Here is a 21,318-nt window from a genome sequence, read left to right on the forward strand (position 1 = left end):
AAAATGTATAAGTGAAACACATGAATAAAATAATTGATTTTCGTTTCGTGTATAAACATAGAATTCATTGTGATTTCAGAGCTAGTAATAAGGACATTGAAAATGTAAGTTTTTATCAATATGATAGGTTTATAAAACTAAGAAATAAATAAAATTTCAGCTTTGTATCAACTTCTTCAGAAGTTTGCTAAAGGAATCAGTGGTTTCCTTCGTGATAATCACAACAATCGCATTTAAAATACTTAGAAAAGTACTGCGATTATGTGACGGAGGTTATAGTGGTTTGTTCCGGCCAATGTTTAAATATAATTTTAACGAAAATTGTAATCGAACCGATCGAACCAATGTATAAATTTTGAAAAACCATAAAATGCATAAAATTTAATCTATATACGTTTTGTAATATTTTTGAGTGTACACGGAACTGAAAAATTACCCAAAATTAAGTTCTTTTCACTCATCTCCCATGTTCCGTTCAATAAGCTAATTTTCAGTAAACCGCTTATAATAGTTTACATTTGGCTACGGCAAAAATAATAACTTACTCGTGTGTATTTTCTACCCAAAATTAAGTTCAATTTACTCAAATTTGAACATATCTCATAAACTCACTATAGTAGCTTATTGAACGATAGTCATGGGAAAGTCAAATCTCTCGTTCTCTTCTTGACAGGCCAGTGACAAGGCCTATACCAACAGCAGCGTTTGACAGCAGGCAGCATGTCTCGGGCTCAAATCATTTGTTTTGCTGTGCTGGGCCCGCTGTCACTGTATAACATGTTGCCTACACGGTTAGAAAAAAGTACCCAAAATTAAGTTCTTTTCACTCATCTCGGCACTACAGTGCAGGAACCCAAAAGTAGGTAAAGCGGGTCAAAGTAATTTTCATTTACTTGTGTGCAGTTCGTATGGAATTTTCCACTGGCTTTTTAACCAAAAGTAAGTTAGTTGTACCCAACAGTAGGTAAATATGATTATACTCAACGTTGGGTTCCTACACTTTACTACCCTTGTTGGGTGGTTTTGCTCCTCCGTTTTTGACAACATTAGAAGGAGAAAAGGAGGCAAACTAGTCAAAAGTAGGTAAAAGTGAACTGGCCGTTGGGTACTTTTTTCTTACCGTGTACGCGCCTGCCACTGGGCTGGTTCTTGACAACAACAAAAAGAGAGTGGGATGCCAAACTCAAAATTACCCAAAATTAAGTAAAAAGAACTTAATTTAGGGTAATTTTTTTCTCTGTGTATGTATTTTTTTCGTTCACTTTGTAAGGTTCTTTTATCAAACTGTCAAAGTGTTTTCACACGAGTTCGGTTCTTCGGCAGATCACGCCGCTTTTCTTGTTAGTTTTGCTGATTTTCTGTGAAGAATAATAATCAATGTTCGCACAGTCGTGGTGTAAAATTAGTGCTAGAAACATCGATTTTTCTTGCCCGCCTCGAACATCGATACAGCTTGTGATGAAACTGGTAATCGTGAAAGTGGCGTGATGTTACAGTTTGCTTGATTGGTTTAGTGATTAGAGAAGAAACCCCTTAGTGATAAGTACCAGTACCTAAAGCTCTGGATGTTCCGCCTTATCACAATAGTTGGTGCTTCATGAATCAGTAGCTTTTTTCTTGGAGAACGGTAGTGGTTCCCTATAGCAATTAGTGCCCACGCACGGGGCACTTTACTGAAATTATCGACAAAAATTCTGGCCGACCGACAGCTGGAAGTGCTTGAATCTCACAATTTTCCATACGGTGTCATCGTACTAAAACGTAGGATGAAGAAGCGGACGTCTCCGCCTTCGACGCTGGAAAACTCTCCAGCGCGCACTGGCCATAACATGACGACAATGAATGAATTCAAGTTCATAAACGAGCGGCCTGTGGATGATATTTCACTGGATTTCTTCTACAAGCCCCACACCATCACCCTGCTAGCGGTGTCCATCATCGGGACTATGTACTTTGCCTTCGTTCGGTGAGTGAATGGTCTTTCATATTTCATAAATTCGGGTAGGCCTAATTGATTTTGATTCAATTATATTAGAAGATCAGAACAGAAAACGCCAGTCCCCTCAAAGCACTAGGAACAATATTTTCAATTGTTAGATAATCGATCGGCCGAGAATAAAAATGTGTGTAGTGGGGATGCGGTTTGCATTCTCTGTCATTCAATACGACGAGTGAGGCGAGCTAGTCGTGGTTTTTCTGCTTTGCTCTTTTTGCTGTTCGCCACGCGCTTTAAATATGACTTATGGGGTAAAGCGCACACTGATCAGATAATAATATTATGATAGTTTTTTTAATCTATCATCAACATATTTGAGGTGCCTGTTATTTTTTTGAAGAAGACAGGAAATGTGCCTTTAGAGGCCAAATATTAATTATTCGTAATAAAATATGTACCCATATTCTCGTTTTTGTTAGAACAGTATTTTCGATACATAAAAAAGTTTTTTCTTTGTATTGAAAATACAATTCGAACGAAAACAAGAATATGGGTGAATATAGCTATTTATTATGTTATACCTAATTATACTTGGTGAGCATATATATCAGGACTCTAGTGTTCTATTTAGTGTACCGTACTGGGTTGTTTTGAAAACTCATTGCATATGCAATCCGGTATGGGCTATGTGGAACACAAGGAATACATTTTTATTACATGGCCCGAAATTTTAATAATAATGAAAATGCTTTAGGGCTGTCCATATACCACGGGGATAGTTAAGGGTGGCGGTGATGTGGTATCATATTGCGCATTTTGCACCACATAGAGTGCTGCGTTGAACTTAATCCCAGGCCAAAAATGAAGATAATTAATTTCTATTACCGCTAGTATGTCAATATGATTATTCTACTTTAGTACATTATTGTATTAATGAAGATTTTTAAATTTTACTTGAATGAGCTAAAAAAGTTATGAGGGATTATGTTCAGCGCAGGAGTCTACTTTGGTGCAAAATGCGCCATACAACATGTGAAAACATTATCTTTTAAGTAGGCACCTTGTCTAAGGGATGGTATCCTTTTATCTTCTTCGTTTATTTGGAAGGCTCAATCGCGTTAGCTTTACGGAGCCGATAATTCATTGTTCGAAGGATAGGATCAGGGGAGCAGCTTGGAAAGGGAGGATAGGCGAATATCTATTTTATTAAAGAAAACATGAAACCTAATTATAGTCAATTTTATTTTTTAAGGATTTTTGATTTCGGGCACTGCATACTTCCCAAATCGACTTAAATACACCTTTTAAATCTTTTCTCCGCTTTCATCCATAGTGATCAATCCGATATCCAAGAGAACATTTGGGCTGGCATGGTGTGTGTTATTTTCTTCTTCCTGATAGTTTCAATTCTCGCTTTTCCTAACGGTCCTTTCACACGACCCCATCCGGTGGTGTGGCGTATGCTGTTCGGTTTATCCGTCCTATATCTCCTGTTTCTACTCTTCCTGATGTTCCAAGACTATAAATCAATCATGGGCATATTCTACTGGTTCGATCCTAGGTTACGTAATTTCAACATTGATATGGACAAGGTAGGGCTGATAACTTACCAACGAGTGCAGGACAAATTTTCTAGTTTGACTTTTATCCTTTTAGGAATACGGCGCGAACTGTTCAGATGTTTCCTTCGAGCGCATTTGGTCTCACGTGGACGTTTTCGCATGGGGACATTTCCTGGGATGGGCCTTCAAGGCTGTCCTTATCAGACACATGGGCATTCTGTGGGCAATTTCGGTTATGTGGGAAATAACGGAGATCACCTTCGCTCATTTGCTACCGAATTTCGCTGAGTGCTGGTGGGATGCGCTCATTCTGGATGTGCTCGTTTGCAACGGATTCGGTATTTGGTGTGGTTTAAAGATATGCAAACTGCTCGAAATGAGAGAGTACAAGTGGGCTAGTATTAGAGATATCTCTTCCACGAAAGGAAAGCTCAAACGAGTTGTACTCCAATTTACACCAGAAAGCTGGGCCCCTGTTCGTTGGCTGGATCCAAAATGTACGTATATGAGGTTCTTAGCGGTATGTCAGCTTGTGTTGTTGTGGCAGGTAAGAACGTTTAAAATTAATAATTCTGCTGACAAATGTATTCTATTCTATTATTCTCATTCACAGCTGACAGAGTTGAACACATTCTTCCTGAAACATATTTTCGAGATGCCGCCTTCACACCCTATTGTAATTGGACGACTGATGTTCGTGGGTCTCTTTACTGCTCCATCCGTTCGACAGTACTACATCTACGTAACTGACACACGATGCAAACGGTTGGGAACGCAATGTTGGGTGTACATTGCTATTCTAGTCTCGGAAGCAATTTTATGCATAAAAAATGGAAAGGAGCTGTTTGAACGAACCCAAGTTAAGAACATCATCTTTTGGCTATTTGTCCAAGCTGCTGTTTCTATGCTGTTCATATTCGGTTGTATGTTGTGGCACAGATACGTCGACGTTAGTATATATTTGCATGGGGTGTGTTAATTTCAGATAAGGATTATTTCTTACTTGTTTTTGTAGGGTGACGAATCGCAAGAGGCATCGCCAGTAAAACAGCTGAGCCGAGAGTTCAAAGATTCTGCCATCGTGTCGGGTGATTCCAAAGGTACGTAACGAACATTGGACTTATCAGTAGGTGCTTCAATGCTTATACAATATAATCATATTCATATTTGCTCATCCCGGAACTGCTTCGTTATCACGTTTTTGTTCAATGCTGCGTTTTAAACTCCTTATCAACTGTGCGCTACGTCAGCTGACTATTTTTTGGGTGATTCAAATGAACCATTTTGCTCCAAATCTATTCAAGGTGATCCTCTCAATCTGAGGCTAACACTGAACATTTTAAGTTTGATCTTGCATCGAACAGAGACAAAAGGCAGAAAAACATACGGCGGAACTTTAAAAAAGACTTAAAATTTGAAAAGGCAGAATCCCTGAAGGCTGAATTCTTCGATGCACGGAACAATAATAATAACAGTATTTGACAAAAGTCGGGTAATAATGAGAGCAGTAGGTCTCCTTTCTTAATTCATTTAATAATTAAATGTCATGATTATCTGGGATTTAACGTAAATATTTACACTGCTTGCATCGAAGAATTCCAAAAAGGCCGAATTATTTGTATCGTTTATATAAACAAGCTATCTAAAACTTTCCGCCTATTAAAATGTTATACCTTTTAAAAAATTCCGCCTTTGAAAATTTTCGCCTTTTTAAAATGTCTCCCTTTCTGCGTTTTGATTTTTTTTTTCTGCCTTATTTTCTTCTGCCTCTTACGACGCGTTTATATAGGGATTACTATGGCAAATGTAAATTTTTGTCCCCTTAAAGTATAGTAGATTTTCCAGTTGTAGTTAGAGGATGTTCATACCTGAGTACTGCGGAGTAAATCGATTTCATTTTGCAAGTCAATGGAAAACTACTTGAAAATTTGTTCAAGTTTAAAATTGTTTGTTCTTTCTGAGTTGATTCCCGCCAAAAGCTCTGAGCCAGGAGTGCTCGAGCCCCCATGACTCTATCAAAGTTTGTTTACAAACATGTTTCGCCAAAGTATGTTTTACTGCAATTGGAAACTCAGCTGAGTCATAAAAACTATGCTGGTTTTTATACTTTCATCATGGAGCCTGTTGGTTTTTGTCTTTGAGCTTACAATTAAGAATATGTTATGAAAAAGTATGAATCATTTTTATGAGATTACAATACTTGACGAGAGGTAAGAACAGTAACTGAGTTTGTTGCTTCTGAATGTTTGGCTCCCGTTTGACAGTTCTAACTGGCTCCCAAGTGACAAGCACATTGAGTGAGTCCGCAGTACCCAGGTTCATACCTATTAGGGCGGCTCAAAATATAGATATTGCTCAACCAAGCTCAATCGATTCTAAATAAGGTTCTGATTATTCTCCCAAAATTTGAGCCAATTTTGTCGCCCTATACGTTTATATGGAAAAAGTGAACTTCTTGTTCTTTTCGTCCTAGTCTTCGGCCATAAACGGTTACAGGTAAACTTGCTTTCTGCACTTACATATGAGGGGGTTAGAAAGAAAGGGGTGTAAGTGACTTTGATCGATTCTCTTCATCGACTTTCTCTTTCTTTAATAATTCAGCTGCAAACACATTCCTTGATTCGTGTGTCATTCTGGATGCTAGATGAGAACCTCCTTTATCAAACTATGTGGCAGAAATTGCGCAAAATCTGTTTATAATGCTGTGGCTATCAAAAGAGAAAGTCGATGAAGAGAATCGATCAAAGTCACTTACACCTCTTTCCTTCTAACCCCCTCATGTGTGAAATTTTCTCAGTTGCATATTCGCTGAAGACCACTTTTTAGGATATCAGGATAATTAGTTGTTATTATTAGTCCTTTTTTAGAATCGATTGAGCTTGGTGGAGCTAACTCGATATTTTATAAATTTGATATTTGTTTTGTGGGATAAAGTAGTGATATTTAAATGAGACATCCTAACAAATTCTGAGGAGAATTCTGACTAGAATTTAACGGTAATTTTAATTAGATGAACTAGCTAATGAGCTCTCGCTAATAATGTTAAAAAAATGTAATTCTAAAAATAATTCCAAGGGATTTTAGAGACTTCCAAAGGAAATACAATGAAAATTCTTAGGGTAATTCAGTAGCAATCCTGAGAAGAATATCAAAAATATTAAAAACATAAAAATTCCAAGGAAATTCTGACAATATTTTCAAAAACATTTTGAGCGCCGATGGTCATGTTCGGAGTACTCACTGGCAAGAGGAAAAAATCTGCCATGATCCAAAATGTCTCGCATGAAAAAATAGACACAGACCAACATATTATTCAGAAATTAATTTAAATCAGTAAGATGGGTCAGATCTCACCATAGGTGTATAAATCCATTTTTTTTACTTTAAGCCTAGTGCTCCACGCATACCTACAAGCTTATATATATACGCCTGTAAGTATGCGCAAAGCACTAAGCCTTAAGTAAAAGATTAGTTTGCGATTTTTTTTAATCTTTATTATGGGGATTTTCATCCTTTGGCTAGTTCATCTTAGATTTGCGATTCTTGACAAAGATGTTCTACAAAGTTTTCCGAATCTAAGTCGCAGGTTTGGTAAAAATTGACCAACTTTTGAATTTTTGACGAGCAAATTAAAAGTTTCGTTCCGATTCCCATTCAAAAATGAAAGCTCTCGCACAAAACCAGATAGCAACCAAATTTGTTCAAATTCGGCAAAGTTGTTGGGATTGAAAGAGGATTGGCCAGCTAGGGGTTGTGATCCACCATGCAAACTTGACCGACCCTAATGTAAACATTTGAATCCCGATCTTTCTACACTGCCATGTGTGGCATAACAGTCCCATTAGAATATGACATCAAGCATAGATGAAACTGTTATCACCGACGAACCGACGTGACAGCTGCATTCAAATTCTTGCCCAAGACGCTATTTTTAAAATATGTTATACACTACCGCCATCTACTCATCCGACACGAACACACGTAAAATTTATATTGTCTTGGTTTGCGTCTCACCTTGCTTGACAGATCTGATCGCCCGTTGGACAGATCAAATCGCTCATTTGACAAATTGAATTGCGGACAAACTAAATGCTCCAGTGGCATGTCTGTTCGTCGGTGCTGTTATGTCGTATACTGACTGCCCTGTGCCATTAGCATTTTTGGCGGAAATGAGTTATACATTGGAATCGATTGTCAAATACCATAACTTTTCAATCTAAACGAAAAGCTTCCTACTAAATGTCGCGAAAAATACCAAAACTATGTTGTCCCATCCATAAGAGCCCATTAAGAAAAAGTAAGAGATTGTATCCAAGACACGACCGTAGATTTGACGTAGGATTACGTGCTCGGTATCAATATTCGGCGACTGTGTTAGGGAAACCACTTTTTGTAGGCAATCGGTGATAATTTTTATCACCATTGCAGCAGTTGGACATTAGTGACCTATTGAAAATTGATAAAATGTTTTTCTCAGCTTGTTGTTTTAACTAATAGGACAACTATGCTGAAAAACGGCAGTATAGAGGAAGGGGAGTTTTGTATTATTTTGCTTATTAAAATCACTTGCAGGAAAGTTTGCATTTATTATCAATTTAAACTTGAGACCTCGAAAAGTTGAGCTGTATGGCTGTGTGTTCATCTCTGAAGGATTCAATTTATGTATGGGACAATGCAAATTACCTATGAAAATATATCTTCCATCGAACAAAGTACGAGATTTTCTCATTGCTAATTGATAGTTTAGAGTGTTGTTAACTCAAAATTTATAATAATCGGTGAGGGATTGCTTGCAATACACTATGTATAATTTAAGAATAACTTGTTTTTTTTTTATTTAGGTACCTTTTCGCAATATACTTGGCATTAAGCATAGGGCGTTAAACACATTTTAGTTTACCCTTTTTCGTTTCACTCTTTTTCCCTGCTTTAATTTTATACATTTAACACACATCTCCCGTCTCTTATTAATCATTTGCCACGTTACTCTCATATCAGGTCCTGAATATTATGTACACCCTCTGTTTGTCGCACATGCACATGGAAAACTCAAACACCCTGATATCACCAGCACAAACTACGACATAAAAATCAAAATTGTTTAGATTGCCAACTGCAGGTTGACAAATATACACAATAGTAGCCAGATAGTCAATTTGTTTTTGTTCAAACAGTAAACAGCAACAATATATAACAAATGTGATAACTTAAATAGCTTCTGCAAGCTAACAAATATCAGTTTGAAAACATTTTAAAATACAATTCTCTTTTCATGCTACATAATTGCTTCAATAAAAGTTAGGACTAACTAGTCATAAAACAGCAAAACTGATGAAGTTATGAGTATTCCTCTAAAATCCCTTTCCTTTAACTTTGTACGAAAAAATAGTTCAATCGCGGTCAGATAGGCAAGAATCACAATAATTCACAATATCCCGAGCAATGTCCTTAGTGCACACAATCACAAACAAATCGTCCTTTCGTAACAATTCCATAAATAACCAAACCTGCATTACCGACATACGTGACATTATTTGTGTATCGCTAACATATCACGTAGTAGCAGAGGCATGAGTAAAATGTTGCACTATGATGAACCATTTTAAAAGGGTGCTTGCTCTACGTTTATATGGCACATCTGATCGGTTTCTAATGGAAGTTCGGTTAGGTGAAGTATGGTTATCAAGACATACTTAGCACATAATTTTTTTTCTTGAAGACAGTTGACTGCTGCTTGCATGCGTCGGCGTCTTCCCTGATGGAGTCGGAATATAATCTAGTTGCTGCTACAACGTGAAACTCTAGTGAATTAAATTTGAGGCGGGGATGAGGCAAGTTTGCTCTTCTTAGATCCTGGACAGCGTGGCCAACAGTTTTCCAAAAATAACTGGACAAATTCTATTGAAAAGGCTGCGCAAATCAGGATTCATGTAAAACCAGCATTTTCTTAAGAGTTTCCGGATAGGGGATGGCTCTAATGTTGGCCTATGGATCTAAGATTTTGCCCATCGCTAAAAATCTGCTGTTTATCAATCTTATCAAGATGAACGCGTCATTGGGATGGTACTAATGGATATTTTTAGTCGCTATTGGAAACTTAGTCGATTGATGAATTTATGTATAGGCCCAAATTAGAGGCATTTAGAGCGACATTACATCCATTTCCCCTATATCATGGTTTTCACTATGCCTGAGAAAATCTTTTAGCATATCTTTAACTTTTTAGGTGAAAAAACAGTATTATTAGTATAAGGTATTCTTCTGGAGGTTTGATAAAAGAGGGTTTTATTCAACATTTCCTTAGAAAAAATTTGCAATTTATTACCCCGGTTTTTTTTTTAAATCTCTATCATAAACTGCTCCAATTAATAATTAATTTGTAGTTTAATAATTGCGCGATAGTCGCAATTTACAATCCTAGTTTAACCAACCTCTAATGGTTAACTTATCTATGGGTGGTTTAACTTTACATCATGTCGATTGGCAAAAATATTTAGAATTACATAGACTGATTATATTACATTAATGACTGGTGCAAAACTCTACAAGCAATAATAATGGTAATGTGTCTTACAAGGTAACAAGCAAGTTATATAGTATTGAACAATTCTTTGTAAAATAATGACCAGTAAGTACAGTAATATGGATGATTAAAAAAAGTGTAAGTTTGGCTGTTTGGTTGGATGCCGCCATAAAAACTGTAAGAATCCAGTTGGCATCGCTGTTTCAGGGTCGCCAAATTAAAATTTAAATTTTCATCAATTTTGATGCACAGGAATTATTCTGACTAGTAAGTGCGATTACAGTGGCCAGAATCACTATCTAAGTGTTTTTCGATGGTGCTTTAGTATGAGATAAAGTGTCTAATTGTTTGAAAAAGTGAAAAAAAAAAATCAAGCATTATATTTCTTGTTTTTTTAAATCGAAATAAAAGTCTATGGGAACGAACAAAATATATAGTTATGTTCTGAAACATGATCTCTTTCAAATACATTTATCAAAATCAAAGAAATGAAATGGGTTTAAAAATCTAAAATTCTTTTAGAAATACAAATTAATCTGTAGTTTTGGCAACCCTGCTGAGATCATCTCCGTGGCTTTGTGTTTATTTTATATAGGGGAAATGGATGTAATGTCGGCCTAAATGCCCCTAATGTGGGCCCATACATAAATTTAGCAATCGACTAACTATTCAATAGCGACCAAAAATATCCACTAGTATCGCCCCAATCTAGATGAAATTGATAAATAGCAGATTTTTAGCGATGGGCCCAATCTTAGATCCATAGGCCAGCATTAGAGCCATTTCCCCTACTGATCAATAGCATTTCAAATATGTTCCATATTCGTTTCTTATTTGTTTTCATTTTTTTTTCTTATAGGAAAATCATCGGCTAAAAACTCTCCTAAAACCACTCCTACCAAAAAAGCAAGATCTCAGCATAGTAGTGTTAAAGAGGATTAATTTTAGCATACATATTGTGGGAACTACAAAAGTGTGAGAACATCTGACTGAATACGTAAACTGTTTTTCTCAGTTCATATCGTTTTCCAAATGCTATACTGTAACTATCGATTTGTCTTCATCGTAGAAAAAATAGTAAAAGTATAGTACCGTTCTTAACTGGGATTTGACCCTCTGTTGATGTTATTATCAATTAGTTGCAAACCTAAGGTTCAAATAGTGGTGAAGAAAACAATTCCAAATTTAGGTTTCGGTTTGAAATATAGACAGATTGAATAGAATTCAGACTGCACATAAGTTCAATAAGTTTAGCTTTTGTGGTTTTGTTATTAGTTGTTTCAGTTATACTTTAAGTTGATGATGTAAATTGTTCTCTTTTAGCGTCAATATACTCTGAGGTTATTAGTTATGACCCAATTTAGAAAAGTTTTGCAACAAAAACGACGTATGCCTTGAAAAATGAAATTGAATGTGATTGACAAATAACTGGTTTTAATAGAATGTCAGTCAGTCTCAACCTAGTGGCACTACAAAATAATTTGTAATGATGTTCAGGACTCGCATAGTTTAATTGCTTCTCCCGAAATAGACCAACAGAATGCTTGTTTAAAAAAACTTACATATCATTTTGAGAATCCACTTGATCATGAAGCAATAGAATTTGAAATGTAGTTTAGTTCATATTGAAATCTATCGGGTTAATTTTGGAACGTTGGACTGGTGCTTACATTCAGCACGATGAGGCATGGAGTATAAATACATATTTGCTGATGCTAAACCTTTCAAATTCTACAATTTATATGCTGCAGTACAGGCATATAATTAGTTCGCAACAGATTTCCGGTAGTGTAGATAGACTATTTTCGTTCGTCGATAAAAGTTTCTAGTCAATAAGGTTCAAGCGAAAGACAGTTGAATGATACATAATTTTAAGAGATAAATAAAAATAAGTCTTTTCACAAAACAAACTGTTAATCTTTTCATTCATTGATGACTTACCCAGTAGATGCTTTTAAATACGTCGGATTGTATCACATTCTTAAGTGCTGCGGTGAAATAGTTGTTGCAATAAAAAAAAGTAAGAGGTTGTATCCAAGACGCGACCGTAAATTTGACGTAGGATTACGTGCTCGGTATCAATATTCGATGACTGTTTTAAGGAAAGTGCTTTTTGCTGGACATCGGTGATTATTTTGATAACCATTGCAACAGTTGAACATTTGTGTAATTATCAATAGAGACCTATAGAAAATTGATAAAGTGTTTATTTAAGCAGATTCGTAGAAAAATGTCCAATACATTGGCTAGTTTAGAGTTAAAATCCATCCGCTATTGACAGAGTTATAAGTGGCCGAAGCCTGACCACCAAAGCACGACAACACCCGCAAAAGCCTCCTTGGTCTAACCCACGCCTACGCGTGTTAAAACGTCAACGCTCTGCCGCCCTCCGAAAGTATTGTAACTCGCTCACCGTACTACAAACGACTGTTCAATTTTGCGAGTCTTAGTTATCGAAATTCCAATTGTTTTCTCTATAATCGACACGTGAGACGCACGGAAGCGAACCCTCGCACGAATACGAAAAGTTTTTGATCATTTGTCAACTCCAAACGGAAGGAATCCGGATTGCCTTGTTCCATGTTTTTCGGGAATGACGCGGCTAATAGCGAAAGAGAAAAAGGCGACTTGTTTGCTCGTCATTTCAAGCAAGTGTTTCTCCGCTTCGCCGACACAAGTACTGGATACTATTGTTGGGATGCCACGTGTTGTGCTTAGTTTCGATATTCCGCGCATTTCAGAAGACATGGTGATTGGTGCAACACGCAAACTGAAGCTCTAGTTCGCCGCCGGACCTGACGGCATTCCGTCATCAGTTCTAAAACGTTGTGTAGCCAATCTCTGCCTTCCACTTGCGAGGCTATTCAATCTCTCGGCTCAACAATGTGAGTTCCCCTGCCGCTGGAAACTTTCTAATCTGTTCCCAGTCTACAAAAAAGAAGATAAACGGAATGTCGTAAATTATCGTGGAATGACCTCCCTGTGTACCTGCTCAAAACTGTTCGAGATTATCATAAATGATGCTCTGTTCGCGTGTTGCAAAAATTATATCGATACAGAACAACACGGCTTTTACCCAAAGCGCTCCGTGTCCACGAACCTGGTGCAGTTTACTTCTAACTGTTTGCGATGCATGGATTCAGGATGCTGCGTATATGGATCTAAAAGCTATATTTGACACGGTGGACCATAATATCCTGCTTGCAAAGCTGGAGATACATGGCGTCTCGTCAACGGCTGTGGGTTGGTTCAGATCTTACTTGGTGAATCGCTATGTACGGGTTAAGATTGGCGAGTCGGAATCGGATGTTTTTTTAAACAACTCGAGATTTCCGCAAGGCAGTAACCTAGGACCGCTACTGTTTTCGATCTTTTGGGGCATAGTGAATAGGTGGGGCATAGTGAGCATCCTGTGCACCAGCTTGGACTTCCGGCCGTTCGGAACAAATTGGTTGGTGGTAGGATCAATATCATAATGATATTGAACCTACTACCAGTTGATTTGTTTCATGCAGCTGGCGATCCAGCGCCAAACTGCGGGATGCTCACTATACCCCACCTGCTCACTATGCCCCTCCTTACCCTACATTAAAACAATAAAAAACTAACGATAAAATATCTTCCCCCGTTGGGGTAGACTTTAAGGTGTCCATACTGCCCCGTAGGGGTGTCCATTTTGCCCCGCTAGCTTTACGATGTCAATGTAATGTAACAAATTTTCAAATTGTTTTTTAAAAATTGCATCAATGTGCAACTGTTGCTTAGTAACAAAAGTGTGTAGTAAATATCACATAACGATATTTTGATTCCTATCAAACTTGGCAAAATCCTTATGGTGTCCTTAATGTCCCTAGTTCCCCTAAGTAGCATCTTTTTTTTTCCAATTTCAAACAAACCAATCGCACCAAGGTGGGTGTTCGCTAAACGGTCCCGTTTAATAGGAACTGTAAATAATAATTAAAATTTTAAATGAACTCAAGTCGAAAAGACGCATTTGTGTCCCCGGAAAAAAATAACCATACAATTACCATAACATAAAATACAATTACATAAAAATCTATTGCCAACAATCGATCTTATTGTACGTATATTGTACAAGAAATCCTAAAATATTTTTGTTATAATAGATTTACAATACGTCCCATTTATTAAGAATTTTCAATAATAGAACAACAAGACAATTAATGGTAAAAAAACAATAAAATGTATTGTAATAAGATCAAATTTGTTCGAGAAAAAAATGATTTTTTATGATTACGGTAACTAAACACCCTTTTTCTATTGTTAATGTCTCATTAAAAATAGATTATATTGTACATAACAATAAGTTCTATTGTATTTTTATTGTTTTTGACAATAACATTTATTGTTGCTACAATAGGTTTTATTGTATTGTAACAATAGGTTCTATTGTTTTTGTATGGTAAATTTTTATTTGGGCGGGAAAAAGTGATTTTTCTTATGGTTAAGATACATGACAACCCCCTTGTTCTATTGTAGATTTCCCCATTCACCATAGATTCTATTGTGAAAACAATATAAAGGGTGTCCACGATGAAATTGCCACACTATGAAATTGCTCTAACTTTTTAACCGTTGGGTAGAATTTAATGAAAATTTGGGTGGATTGAGTTCATAGTGCATTATTTACATCCTGCAAGTTTTAAAGTCCTGTGATCAAAACTCGCGGAAATGGAGTGGAAAGAACAGCTCGTGCGTGATAAAATCTTGCGCATTCATCACGAGAACAAGGATCTCTCGCATCGTTCCATCGCTAAAACGTTGGGAATCGCGAATTCCACGGTGTCGCGAGTGATTAAGCGGTTCGAGGAACGGTTGGCCACCGATCGGAAGCCCAGAAGTGAAGGAAAAAGTATTCCGTACAACACCAAAAATCACAACCGCGTAGTTGGGGCCTTCAACCGAAATCCGAACGCCTCCGTTAGGGATGTGGCTAAGAAGCTGCACCTAAGCCGAAGTTTTGTCCAGAAGGCCAAAACTAAGTTTACCGAAATAACGGTTTACCGAAATAACGGTGGTCTGATTTTTTAAGTGACGAACTCTGTAAAAAAATTACAGTACGAACTGTAAAATGAGATAATCGCCGAGTTAGGTAAAAAAATCACCGAACAAACCGTAAAACATAAATCAGATTACCGAACTTCGGTTTGTACAAACTGTCAAACCGTGAAGAAACTTTATTTATAAGTGAACCGTGCTTCGAGGATAAACTAACTTAAAGTGCTGATGAATGGAACCAGGTACAGTATTATAAACAGAAGTATTTTACAACAAACATTTAACAATTACTATTTTATAGACCGAAGAAATTTTTACCATCCAAAATACAATGTCACCCGTTCTATTTGTCAGAAGACCATTCTTGGAGGGCACAAACGATTGCCCCATATGCTGGGTATCTCCTGCTCGCTATTTTCATCCAGCCATTATCCGTTTCAAATATTGCACCTAACCCCCCTGACAAAATTTTCTCAACAAAAACAATCAAATAACTATTATTGTAAAAAGATAATTCAATATAAATGAATCGAAAAAAGTAGTATAATTTAAATAAAATATTTCGTTCTCGTTTTACGGAAGTTCGGTAATAGCTACCGAATTGTTCTGTAGAAAATCACCGAATTGTTCGGTCATTTTGACAAATAATCCAAAAATCTGTTTACCGATCGTTCGGTAGTTATTTCGTTTACCGAACGGATTACCGAACGTTCAGCTGTTGAAAGTTCGGTAAAAAATTACCGAATACGGTAATAATTTCTAAGTGTGTACCCACTGTAGCTACTATACAAACGAATACAAATAAACAATATATCAGTAGTCATGCCTCCGCCATGACAGGACGGCCGAGCACATCGGTGTGTTTTATTTCATTTATTCGTCTCCGTATTAGCAACAATCAATACGAAACTAACGATTTTAAATTGGCTCACCACTTTAGTAGCCTATTGGTCCCAAGCAAACGATTAACGTACCCTATTCTAGTTGAAATGCTATTACTACACTATGTTTGTTTTGATTCGCTATGAAAGTTTGACAGATAACATCAGGGGTGTGTGGATTCATGCAGAACATGCAGGGGTGAGTGAAATAGCTTGGGACTGCTTGGGACCGTTGTTCTGGTACTGAGTGAGCCAAAAATAATAATGATTTTCTTCGGGACCCAGTGGTCTTAGAGTTACCTCTATGGTATCAGTCTTGTAAGCAGTCACCGTACACAGCAAAAAAAAATGTAATATCGATCAACGTAATTCAAGCTGATGTACGAAAAAATTATGTAATAGCAAAAAGCAGATACAATATTACATCAATAGATGTAATTTTGTTCGCAAAATCGTTGTACATCGTACAACGTAATATTGCACAACCGGCGGAATGACCTCTGTGCAGCTTAGGGCCTCCCATAATTTCGGAGGAACACCGTTCCGGAGAACCTGCGAAACCTGCGGAGTGCCAGTCTCCGTAGAACACATCCTCATCAACTGTGTGGAGCTCGAGGACCTTCGGGTTGCCTTCGGTCTGCAGGAAACCAGCATACGAAGTCTGCTTGGCGACGAGTCCCCGGCAGCAGACGCCCTCATCGCCTTCCTGAAGGAGGTGAATCTCTTTTACAACATTTGAGTGTTTTCTGTTTGTGCTTTTGAATTCGTTGGCCCTTTTGGTAGTGTTTTTACAATATTTTATATAATTAAGCTAAATGCCCACTTGCCAAGATTGGGATCCTCCTTTTGAGGTCCCAATTCTTTTGTGTAATTTTTAAAAGAGATGAACTAGCCTTAGGCTAAAAATCTCTCTAATAAAGGAAGAAAAAAAAAAAACTCTGTGCAGCTGTTTGGATGTAATATTCAACAACTTTTTTTTTTCTGTGTAGTTAACACCGAGGTCGACACATTTTCTGTGATAATCGACTGCCTTTGCTTCCGACACTTGCAAAATAAGCTATCAAATTACAGTACCAAACTACAATGTCATATGACAGGCTCTGTCATATGACACTATCGCCGAAAACCGCCACGAATGCATGTATTTTAGTTTTTCTCATAATAAGAGCTGTTGTTGTTGTGCTTATGTGAATTCTAAAAATAGCAAGCAACGATGTCCTAGTAATAACATTTCTGAACAGAAATGGCTTAATTTACACCAAGTTGAGGAATTAGAACGAAATCACCCATGTCATATCATAGTTATTTGATAATTTTCTTTTTGCTCGAATGTTGTTCTACCGTTTGTGTAGTGTAAGAGAGACGACGGTAGAGCACGAGAGTATAAATTAAATTCAAACAGACTTTCGCGAACGACAATGAAGCGAGTGTAGTAAAAACGTTAACCGTTTCAACCCCTGCTCCGTACTTATCCGTACCAGGGATCCTACCCGTCCGCGATCACACCAACAATCAATACGAAACTAACGATTTTAAATTGGCTCACTACTTGACTAGCCTATTGGTCCCAAGCAAACGATTAACGTACCCCATTCTAGTCGAAATTCTAGTACTACGCACTGTTTGTTTTGATTCGCTATGAAAGTTTGACAGATAAAATGAGGGGTTATTGGTTTTTCCTATGTTTCGAGGGGTGAATCGATTAGCTTGGGACCGGAGAGAGTACCAGAGCTGAGCCAAAAAGTTGAGCACGTTATTTCGAGACCTTCTAGTCTTAGAGTTACCTCTATGATCACACTGTTCTCCGACAGAGCGTTGGCCAAATCTGCCAATATCAACCATGTGAACCAACCGGAGGTAAACCAACGGTTTTGTTCCTCTTCGACGATCCCCTCGTCGACATCTGCGCCACCTGCAATCGGCGCTAGTTTTAGTACCAACTCCAACACACACACACCAGTCCGGGGTGCAATGCTCAACACCAACACCACCACCGTTGAAGGTGTTGGTACTACTTTGCCATGTTCATGATGGTGCTGCAGAAATGCCTGGACGAAGGTCACTTCTCTGACAGGTGATAGATACAGAAGCTAGTGTTGCTGCCGAAACGAAAACCGCCGGGGGATCCGGCATCGTAAAAGCCTATATGCCTACTGTATACACCCGGAAAACTCTTGGAGAGGATCATCCCAAACAGGCTGACAAAATGCACGGAGAGTGAGCTGAGCACGGATTGTCGGAGAGGCAGTTCGGATTCCGGAAAGGGAGATCAATGGTGGATGCAATTCGGACTGTGGTCGAGAAAGCCGAGCAGGCGTCCAAACAGAAGCGCAGAAGAGATCGATATTGCGCCATGTGGTTTTCACGATATATTCCACATAAAATTGACCAATATTATAAAACCAAACCTTACTGACTTCCATAACCATTACCATTAATGCTCTCAAACCATTCATAAAAAGGATCTAATATAGCTCTCTTTCTGAAAATGTATGGAGATATCAAGAATCATGAATGGTAATGGTTCTTAACAACCTATTATTTGTAAGGTCCAGTTCTAAAAAATCATATTACATAAGGTTGAAACTTTAATGGGATTATAAACCATTTTTAACAATTTTTGGTAAGGTCAAGTTATGGTTCGCGTTAATGCGGGTTCCTAATTCTTCCTTAATAAATGTGTTATGGTTAATTTGTTTAACGACGTGTTCATCCAAACCATTTGTATCCTAAGTAATACTTGGATAGAAACACTAATAAATCATATAATGATTTCCGTTTATATTGGCCCTGAAATAAATGTTGTTTTCGTAAAATTAAAGCTTTCCTCTCAGAGGCGAACCAGCCCACGGCTGAAAGTCTCACTAATAAAGGAAAAAAAAGCTTTTCCAGTAAATTTTGGTTGTTTCGATTCTTCACATTTTGGCGTCGTTCGATTTTTACATTTTGTTTTGTTTTTTTTTTGTAGATGAATTGGCGTTAATGGCGACTCTGTAGCTCTTTACTCCTATGGTATAATCCATAAGCAAACGTCATACTGTGCGTGAAACATGGCGGACTTCGTACTATCCTTTCACTCCACCGAAAAATCCCATAAGAAACTGTCAATCTTTTCTAGAAGAGACTATTTTTCGACGGTGCCGTCAACGCCAATAGATAGAGTAACTATGGATTGGACTGTCTAAGAAAACAGTCTACGCACTCACGTGTCAGGATCGGTGGAGGAAATCTGAATGGGAAAGTTCCTCCGTTGATGATAAATGTGAGTGGGGTTGTTGTGTTTCGGTAGAACGACGGTTAGCACCAACTTTCTCGTAACCCGTAAAGTACCAGAACGATTTTGTTTTTCAAAAAACTCGTTCTCAGTAATGCCCCATTAGATTTTCATAAACTTGGATTTTTAATTAAGGGGAATAGTTGAATTAACTTTTGACATAGGTACCACCCTCTTAGAACTCTCCCAGTGTGACTGGAGGTGCATCGCCGCAGCCAACGAGGAAGCGGTTAAGGTCCTGGAAGAAGAGGTGGTGGTGATGGATGTGGAAGAACAGTTGAGAGGAAGCAAGCGCTACTGAGAAACAGCAGTCGCCTATTTTCAAATGCAAAAACGATGCGTATTACCTCGTATTACTACTACAAATTCTGGATAGTGGATTATACCGAGAAGAAGCGGATAAAGGACGAAGAGGAGGCTAAGCGGCGGGCGCTGCTGAATGAAAATCAATTGGAAGAAGCAAGGGAGCTGATGGCATGGATGAATTCGCTTTCTAATGAAGTATAAGAACAACTTATAAGCTTTGTCCATCTTCATACTTTAATGTAATCATTACATTATTGAATGGTTCTCGGCTCCGTAGGGTCTTTTTGGACATTGGCGCCTAACAAATAAGTAATTGGAAAAAGATATAATTGCATTGAGGTTACCATACCATGTTACATGTCAAATGATTCCAAAATTACAAGATATGAGCAATGAAATCACGTTTTAGTGTATATGATGACATATGGCCACATCGACATCAGTTTCGGGGGTCGTGAAGTCCGGTTTTATACCTCGCAGTAATATTCGCGATATAATAATTATGTTGCATATCAAATCATGTTAGCATGATAAGATATGGTCAATAAAGGTTATTTGGTGTGATTCCTTTGAATATGACCACATTGGCAACGGTTCCGGGGCTCAGGAATTCGGTTTAATAGATTCCGTAATACGGTATGGTATGGTAAGGTATAATCATATTCAAGAAAACCGCTCACGACTAATAGGCAAGATATGCCCAATGAAAACAGTTTGACGTGAATCCTGTGACACATGGCCAAATTGAGATCGGTTCCTGGGATCATGAAATCCAGTGCTTTAGGTCATATTCATATTTATGGCAAATTAATCATACTGCATGTTAAATCGTAGGATATGGACATGGACGACTATTTGAGATAATTCCATTGTCATATAGACACAATGGCATTGGTTCCGAGGCTTCCAGTATCTGGTTCCGCTCCTTCTCTATATAGTCCACTATCCAGAATTTGTAGTAGTAATACGCATCGTTTTTTGTACTTGAAAACATTCATCGATAATCTATTCTTAAATCTTTCCGTTTTTGAATTGGTGGCCCTGAAAAGGGTCGGTTGTTTTCTCGAATGGCAGCCCTGAGAAGGGCCGTTTTTTGTTTTTTTTTTCTGGTGTCCTTTTGATCGTTTGGGACGGCTACCGTGTAGCTGATGAAAAAAATGATGATATTACTACTTACCTATTTCAGGAAGTATAGGCCGATGGTAAGAGAAATAGGTGATGAATAATTTACATCTAAGATGTAAAAAATATGTAGCGCAAAGGTCGTGAGTGGTCGGAATAAACGTGTTTGCTCTTATTTTTTAATTATTCGAAAATCTATTATCTTAACGCCTTCTGTATTTGAATTTGTGGCCCTGAAAAGGGCCGTTTGTTTGTTAGTTGTTGACCCTGAAAAGGGTCTTTTGTAATTTTCAAATGGTGGCCCTGAAAAGGACCGTTTGTTGTTTTTTTTTCGAACGGTACGGAACGAATAGGTACTAATCGCTGTTGCCTTTTGGCGCTCCTTTTATTTTTGCGCTATTTGTTGATAATGCTGTTGTATTTGCTTCAGTGGATGGAGATGTAACACGAAATGCATAAACGTGCTACTAATTGACGTCTGCTACTGTCACAGAGACTCAATGACATAAATCTAATAGTGATTTTCCGAACACTGTTCTTTCTCTCCATGCTTCAAAAATATTTCAATTTTGTGAACCTGTTTTACCTACCATCTAGAGATCTTAAAAGAAATTCTATAGCGTAGAAATATAGTGGTCCTGAAGAAGGTCATTTGGGATCCAAGAGAGTTACATGCTGGTACTTTCGGGATGGCG

At 37.7% G+C, this 21,318-nt stretch overlaps 1 protein-coding gene and 1 non-coding gene across 2 annotated transcripts; both read left to right on the forward strand.

Moving 5' to 3' along the window:
• The first annotated feature begins 1,339 nt into the window (after positions 1-1,339).
• Positions 1,340-11,898, forward strand: LOC135715283 (phosphatidylserine synthase-like). Its single transcript, XM_065238620.1, has 6 exons — positions 1,340-1,966; positions 3,270-3,528; positions 3,593-4,045; positions 4,112-4,447; positions 4,514-4,598; positions 10,881-11,898. Exons 1-6 carry the CDS (start codon positions 1,767-1,769, stop codon positions 10,961-10,963), a joined length of 1,416 nt encoding a protein of 471 aa, XP_065094692.1. The 5' UTR covers positions 1,340-1,766; the 3' UTR covers positions 10,964-11,898.
• LOC135715284 (U11 spliceosomal RNA) lies at positions 9,102-9,252 on the forward strand. The gene has a single exon (XR_010519026.1). It is a non-coding gene; the product is annotated as a U11 spliceosomal RNA (small nuclear RNA).
• Positions 11,899-21,318: the final 9,420 nt, after the last annotated feature.

This window comes from Ochlerotatus camptorhynchus, unplaced genomic scaffold, assembly GCF_037179485.1.
Source record: "Ochlerotatus camptorhynchus isolate MF236.1 unplaced genomic scaffold, CSIRO-AGI_Acam_v1.1 ptg000841l, whole genome shotgun sequence".
Classification (NCBI taxonomy): domain Eukaryota; kingdom Metazoa; phylum Arthropoda; class Insecta; order Diptera; family Culicidae; genus Ochlerotatus; species Ochlerotatus camptorhynchus.

What these genes read in the sequence shown, in the direction of transcription:
- LOC135715283 (XM_065238620.1), top strand. Translation starts at nt 1,767, where the DNA reads ATGAAGAAGCGGACGTCTCCGCCTTCGACGCTGGAAAACTCTCCAGCG. An exon ending in ATGTACTTTGCCTTCGTTCG is followed by an intron (nt 1,967 to 3,269) that starts GTGAGTGAATGG and finishes TTTCATCCATAG; the next exon opens with TGATCAATCCGATATCCAAG. An exon ending in CGTGTCGGGTGATTCCAAAG is followed by an intron (nt 4,599 to 10,880) that starts GTACGTAACGAA and finishes TTTTTCTTATAG; the next exon opens with GAAAATCATCGGCTAAAAAC.